Source organism: Euwallacea similis, chromosome 23 (genome assembly GCF_039881205.1).
Source record: "Euwallacea similis isolate ESF13 chromosome 23, ESF131.1, whole genome shotgun sequence".
Taxonomy (NCBI): domain Eukaryota; kingdom Metazoa; phylum Arthropoda; class Insecta; order Coleoptera; family Curculionidae; genus Euwallacea; species Euwallacea similis.
In genome coordinates, this window is record NC_089631.1 from 3,237,678 (window position 1) to 3,245,494 (window position 7,817).

Sequence of the window (7,817 nt, forward strand, 5' to 3'; positions counted from 1 at the left end):
ATTAATTGTAATGGGGCGAAGGTCTTCAAAAGCTTCTCGAATTCTATCACAAAGATGTTGTTTGCTTTCTATGGAAACTTCATAAACCCGAGATTTTATATGACTCCATAAAAAGAAATCTAGGGGCGTCAAGTCGGGTGACCTTGGTGGCCATTTCCATGGCCCGTTACATCCGATCCACCGGTCTTCAAATGTCCGATTCATCTCTTCATAAACTTCATGGGAAGAGTGAGCCGGTGCACCGTCCATTTGGTACCAAACAGTTTGTAGCATATTAAGAGGTAAAGTGTCTAAAAAGTCGGAGACAATACCTCTCAATATATCTAAATATTTTGAAGTGTTTAAATTTTCATTGTAAATAAAATATCTTGCTTCATTATTCATAATCATGGCAAACACGTTAACACTAAAACTATCTTGATGACGGGCCTCTTTGAATATTTGAGGATTTTTTTCTGCCCAATAATGAAGATTTCTTCTGTTTATAAGCCCCCCTTTTGTGAATTTTGCTTCATCTGTCCATATAATATTTGACAAAAATGATGGATCTTCCTGAATATGAACAAGCATAAATTCACAAAATTTACTTCTTCTAACTTCGTCTCCCGGTTTAAATGACTGTACAATTTTATAAGAATAAGGATACATTCTATGTTTCTTTAGAATTCTCTGAATTGATGAATATGATAAATCTGTAAAAATCATTAATTGAAGATAAACAATTGCCATCATTAATAACAATAAAAGTACAAACCTAAATCATTAGAAGCAGTTCGAATAGAAAAATTCGGATTAGCATTAAAATATCCTAAAACGGTGATTTCATTGTCTTCGCTATTTATTATGGGTCTAGAATAAGACTTTTTAGTTTCAACTTTTCCATGTCTTAAAAAATTTGATTCCAATATCCTAAATTTGTTCTTTGTGATTTTCGGAAGATGTGGATATCTTTCGGTGAATGTACGGCAATTTCTCTCCAAAACTTTGTTACACTCTCCATGAATAAAGAATAAATTTAAAATATCATTATTTAAATAAGTATTATTAAAGTTCATGATTCTAAACTGCTGAGCGAACTTATTAAATTGACAATTACATTAACGCATTTTACCGGAAGCAGCCATGTTCTTTTCAAAGCCAACTATGATACTTAGAATTATTAGTGTACAATATTAAAAAATCGCAAATTATTGCAAAAGCGTTCATTTTAGGTATAGGGATGCTTAATAGTAATCGATTCAGAATTAAATTTAGATTCCAAACATATAAAAATATATGAGGTGTTCCATTTGAAATAAGCGACTTTTTTGCCATCAAAGTTCTTTAAATATGATGTGGTTTTTTGGATACCCTGTATGATATTTATAAAAACTTTTCACATTAACCTAATCTACCATATCTAGTTAACATGTCAGCAAATTTTCGTAAAGCCAGCTTCAATAATAGCTGAGAATTTTAAATTTTATAAAAATGGTGTTTTAGAAAGATTTTTCTTTTAAACCAATATATCTTTAAAATGGTTAGGTTTAGGTATAGGAGTACCTAATAAGAATTTAATCAGCTTAATCACTAGATTCCAAAAATGCAAAAATATACTGGGTGTTCCATTTGAAATAAGGAAGTTGATCTCGACTTCCGGTATAACCGGAAGAGAGATGACCTTCAAAATATTTTAAAAAAGTAGAGTGTATCTATATTAGCATAACCCCCAAATATGAAAAATTTAGATTAGTTATAAGTACAAAAGTTTCTAATGAAACAGTTACGTGAATCACCCTGTATATATTTTTAGTAGTCTTCATCGGATGAACCGGGGTCCAATTGGACCCCAATGATGCCATTTTTATTATATTTGAAACAATTTAAAATTTTGAATTCTGTCCTTTTCTCTAGCTGTAGTTTAAACCTTCTATTAGTAGAGTATGGTGTATGTCTCAATATTCAATGCTTACTGTAATGCTAATTATTTATCTCCTATCTTGGGGTTTGCGTTTACCCCGGCTCGCTGTGTATGTCGGTAAAAATTTCGGCACAATTGCTGGTAAATGCAGAAATTGCACGCCTTCATGGGGAATTTACAGTACGGCTATATAAAATAGAGGTGTGGGTTTGAGTTTAGTCGAGTTTAGAGGTAGTAGTATGGTAGTTGAATTAGAGTAAGCATTGCATATTGAGACATCCATCATATTCTACTAATAGAAGGTTTAAACTACAGGTAGAGAAAAGGACAGAATTCAAAGCTTTGAATTGTTTCAAATATAATAAAAATGGCATCATTGGAGTCCAATTGGACCTCGTTCCATCCGATGAAGGCTACTAAAAAATATATTTACATATTGCTGAAAGCGGGACGCTTTGTAGTTTATGTTTTTATATTATTGAAAGCGGAACGCTTTTCAGTTGGTGTATTTTTATATTGTCGGAAGCGGGACGCTTTGCAATTTATGTATTTCTATTATTGTTTCATTGAAGGCGAGATGCTTTATACTTATGATAATGGAATATAAGTAGATAAACAAAGAGAGTTCTGCGATCAACAGCATTATAGTTAGCTTAATAGCATGTTTTGATCGTACGACAGCTCTCTATCGGTAGTATACAAAGGGCACTCGCGGCCAATAGCGGTAGCATGGTTCGGTGGTGCAATAAATGTCTATCGGTTGGTTGTTATCAGTACGATCTCTATGAGGTGATCGTGTGTAGATGGGAACGTAAGTTCGTCGGGGGTGTAGTAGGGCACATCAAAAAAGAAACACCCTGTATGTGCAAAAGAGGGCAAGATCGAAAAAACAGAAATATGTGTGAAATGTAACAAATTTGTATGTACAGAACATGTAAAATCCAAGGTATTTTGTAAAAATTGTAATGTTTGAGTGCGACTAGTTTTTAATGATTTATTACACTTAGAGATTTATTGTAATAATGTTTTCTTTAATAATATATGTACTTTAATATCACATGCTAATTTTAATTCCACGAATTAAAAAATATGTATATGTTACTGAGTATTATATTTGGGGTCCGTCGGGACCCCAGTTCGTCCTTAACATAACTTGTCGAAGTCCGTCCGATGAAGGTTAAATAAGTAGGTTAGTTTGAGAATACCTTTTCGTGGCAGCTGTTTCCATACCTCACCTGTTATCAAGTTAAATCCTGGTATTTTCTTTGAGTTTAGGTTGGTCTTTATTTCATTGGCCACTTCTTTTGGAGTAACTAGTTTTATTGCTACATCTTGTTCTAAATTTATTACATTTTGCGTATTAATGTCTGATTCTATTTCGTTTCGTGTAAAAATGCATTCAAGGTAGTTAACAAAAGCTTTTGCTTTCTTCTTGTTATCTCTGACCCACGTTCCATCGTCTTTTCTTATAGGAGAAGCTTGATTGTTCGGTTTTTTATCTTTCTTGTTGCTTTCCGTAGAGAGTAATTGTTATTTCTTTCAGCTGTTAAATGTGTCAAGTACTTGCTTATTGATTCTCCTTTGAGTTTAGCAATTTCTCGTTTTAGTTGTTGTGTTCGACGGTTTAGGACGTTTTTGTTTACAGGACTTCTGGTTTTCTGCCATCTTCTTCTTGGCTTTCTTTTTTCTTGGACTAACCGTTATTTTGGCAGAGTAATTGTTACCAATGGTTTTATGTGTAATTTGTTTTGTATTATTCCACGCTAGTTGTTCAATTAATTTAATGAATCTCTCCGCTTTTACTTCTAGTTGTACTTCATCTTTTAAGCGCATGTTTAAATCAACCTTGTTTTCTATATTAATTTTAAAATGTTCTCAATCTGTATTTTTATTTATTAATATTGGTCTGCTCTCTTTTGTAATTATTCTTTCAGACAGTGTCAAGATAACGGCTGAGTGATCAGAATTCAAATAGAAACTTTTACCAATTTTCACAAAGTTAGTTGATATTTTTTTGGAGACAAAGAAATCTAGCAAGATTGAAATTCTGTTCATGTCTGTTGGCTAGTATATTGGTTTGGCTGTGGTATGGTAGTTACATCCCATCTCTCTTATTGCTATTCTAAGTTCTCTACTTTTAGCTGTAGTCAGTCTGGTGTCCCAATTCTTGCGTTTCGCATTGAAGTCTCCTCCTATTATATAGGGTGTACGGAAATTAGGGGACAAAAAAGAAATGGTAGATTATATGGTCGAAAATAAGAAAAAAAAATGAATAAACATATGCCTAAAAATTCCTTCTAGAGGAACTACAGCTCTTTGAAGGAGGAACTGTGGTAAAACAGCAGCAGTTGAAGTCATCAAATTTGGAATATTAATATCACTTGACACACTGGAGAAGCTGATATATTCTGTTTTGCAAAATGTCAACCAGTGGCGTGCATTGGGAGGGGGGGAGGGTCTGAGGAAGATTTTGCTGTAACTTTTTTGGACACCGTTTTTTCAGTGGCAAAAAGACAAATTATGAAATTTCAAACTATTTTTCATGAAAAAGGTTCTCTTGATTGACATCTCTAAGGTGCACCGTTTTCGAGTTAACACAGTATACAGAAATTTCGTGTCTAATTTGATACCTAATTATTATGATTTTAAATATCGAAACATGAAATGTTTTTGATATTTAAAGAAACACTGCAGATAAACGTTTAATAAATTGATAACATAACATAACAAACAAATAAATAATATAACGAGTATAGTTTTTTCAACAGAAATAAATTAGAGATAGAAATTGCGTGAAGAACAGCTTAAGCAACATCGTTTCTAAATTCACCAATATTACCTGTTACTTTAATAAATTTTCAAAAATGTTTCCATTTTCTTGAATACATAGTTGAGCTCGGCATCGGATATTTTGTGTTGCTCGTCGAATTTGGAACCGATGTTGTTTAATATGTTCTTCAGCTAAATGTATCCTATGCAGCAATTCTTCTCTCGAATTAACTTCTGTTGAATAAACTATATTATATACAGGACACCCTGTATATCTCTCACCCAAATGTTGTAGAAAATTCTTATAGTCTATCTTTTTTAGATTGTGTCTTGGCGGGCAGTAAAGACCTCCAATTAGTAGGTTTTGTTTGGCAGATTTGATACCTATTATCGTTAATTGGCATTGTTCGGTTTGGCTATGTTGTGACTCATAATGGTTTACATTGTCTTTAACTAGAATAGAATTTCCTCTCCTAGCTCGATTTTGTGGGTGAGTTGTGTTGTAGAATTTATATCCTCTTATTCGTAAATAAGATTGTGTAATAAAATGCGTTACGGATATCAAATACACATGTATGTTTTGTGTGTCAAGAAAGATTTTTCTTCTTGGATTTTATTTAGAAGGCTATTGGCATTCCATGTTACAATTTTTTTAAAGAAACGTACCATTCTATTAATTTAAGCGTCTATGTACCTTCGAATTAGACCTCATAGATGGAGTCACTGACGGAATAATCTCAAAAATAGTCATTTGCGTATTTAGTATGCAACTAAAGTGGTCGGGGGTTTACCATACCCCAGAGTACCAGTGACGTGAAATAAGATGAAAAGGTGTTTACATTTCTAATAGTGAAAATTTCGTTTATCTCAGTGCTAGTGATTTCATAACTCAAAGTAGGTAAACTAGTGGTATTTCACTCTACAGTAATCGTTTTACATCCTGGTATTTTAATTAGATTTCTTCAATATGTCTTATGAAAACGAACAAAAACGCTTGACTGCAATGTGGGCAATTTATGATGATATACCTGAGAATGCCGAGGAACCCTTAGGATTTGAATCGGATGGAGAATTGCTAGACCATGTGAGTGAACGTTTATCCAACTCAGACAGCGCACAGGAAATTGAACCATCTGACGAAATTGAAAATGAACACTACGAACCTCTCGATGTTGACCGGTCTGTAGATAATTCTACAAGTAATGATCGTCCTACATCATCAAGTAATATTCGACGACGGTATATGTGGGGTAAAGATGGGAAAACAAAATGGGCTGAGTCTCCCGGAAATCAAGCTGTAAGAACTAGGAGCGTAAATATAGTGACACATCTACCTGGTCCAAAGAAAACAACAACGGTAACAGCAGCCAAAACGCCATTAGCATGCTGGAGCCTTTTTGTAGACAATGTTATGCTGGATGATACTGTGAAATACACAAATGAAGAAATAAACCATAAGTCACAAAATTACTTTGATAAACATATGATACGGGAAACTAACACAATTGAATTGAAAGCTGCATTGGGACTTCTTTACCTTGCTGGTGTCTTTCGGTCATCAAGACAAAATCTTGAAGATTTGTGGGCCAATGATGGTACTGGAGTTGATATTTTCAGATCTACAATGCCTTTGAAAAGGTTCCAGATTTTAGTTGCGTGTTTTCGTTTTGATTGCGCAGGTACAAGAAACGACAGGCGTCGTATTGATAAATTAGCACCCATCAGAGCCATATTTGAACGGTTTATCAACCACTGTCAAGAATGTTATACTCCATCAGAATATATGACGATTGACGAAAAATTGGAGGCGTTTAGGGGCCGTTGTGGAATCAGGCAATACATACCCAATAAACCGGCCAAATATGGCATAAAAGTATTCGCGCTTGTAGATGCAAGGACTTTCTACATTTTCAACTTGGGGGTCTATGTTGGTAAGCAACCGGATGGACTTTTTCCTTTGAGTAATAAACCAGATGATATAGTTCTGCGACTCGTAGAACCAATTAGAGGTTAAAATAGAAATATCACTTTTGATAATTGGTTTGCAAGCTATCCTCTTGTTATAAAACTTCTAAAAGAATACAAACTTACTGCTGTCTGTACTTTGAAGAAAAATAAACGTGAAATACCTCCAGTGATGCTGGCAGTACGAGGCAGGGAAGAAAGAATTTCCATGTTTGGATTCCAATCCGACATTATGCTTGTTTCCTATATTCCCAAAAAAGGAAAAAATGTTCTACTGTTTTCCACTTTACATCACGACAGAAAAATAGATACAGATACAAATGAATGGAAGAAACCTGAAGTTATCACGTTTTATAACTTCACTAAAGGTGGAGTTGACGTTGTAGATGAATTATCTGGTACCTACAGCGTTTCTAGGAATAGTCGCAGGTGGCCCCTCACCCTGTTTTATTCAATTCTCAATTCTGCAGCTATAAATGCCATGATTATATGGAAAAGTAATAACAATGACAAAACTAGCAAACTTCCACGCCGAAAGCTTCTGAAGGAACTAGGTTTATTTCTTGTCAAGGAGTACAGAGAGAAAAGACAAGAAAATCCTTATGTACGGCGGGAGCTTCGCAGACAAATTGCAGAAACAAGTGGAAGTTCTGATGGTCAGGGAATACGTGGTGACCCATTTGCAAAAAGACAAAAAGTGTCAAGAAGATGTTGTTTGTGTCCCAGAAAGGCCGATCGAAAATCATTCTACACTTGCCATTCATGCAACCATTACATATGCATGGATCATTGCTCTTTCACATGTGATGAATGTCAGGTCTCGAATAGCCCTTGAAATGTTTAATTCTTTTCTCAAAATGAGTTTCGTTGTTCTTTGTTTATTGCTCGCGGTAAAAGAGGTCGTTTACCAAAAACATTTATTTTTATTTATTTTCTGTGATTATAATTTTAGTACCTTTTTCATATATGAAAAATGTTACATACAGGGTGGCGCACTTCACCTCCCGTCTCCTATAGCTCGGTTATCATTGACAGTAGGATTTCGATATTTTGTATACTTTACCTGTGTCTTAGGACGTACTCCAGGAAAATATTTCTAATTATACAGGGTGTCCCAAAAAAGTGTGACGATACCGAACTTTTTTTTTAATGGAACACCCTATTTTTTTTTCACAATTTAAAT

The 7,817-nt window shown here is 34.2% G+C and overlaps 1 protein-coding gene across 1 annotated transcript; it reads left to right on the forward strand.

Moving 5' to 3' along the window:
• The first annotated feature begins 5,636 nt into the window (after positions 1–5,636).
• Positions 5,637–7,469, forward strand: LOC136416511 (piggyBac transposable element-derived protein 4-like). Its single transcript, XM_066401703.1, has 2 exons — positions 5,637–6,678; positions 6,748–7,469. Exons 1-2 carry the CDS (start codon positions 5,637–5,639, stop codon positions 7,467–7,469), a joined length of 1,764 nt encoding a protein of 587 aa, XP_066257800.1.
• Positions 7,470–7,817: the final 348 nt, after the last annotated feature.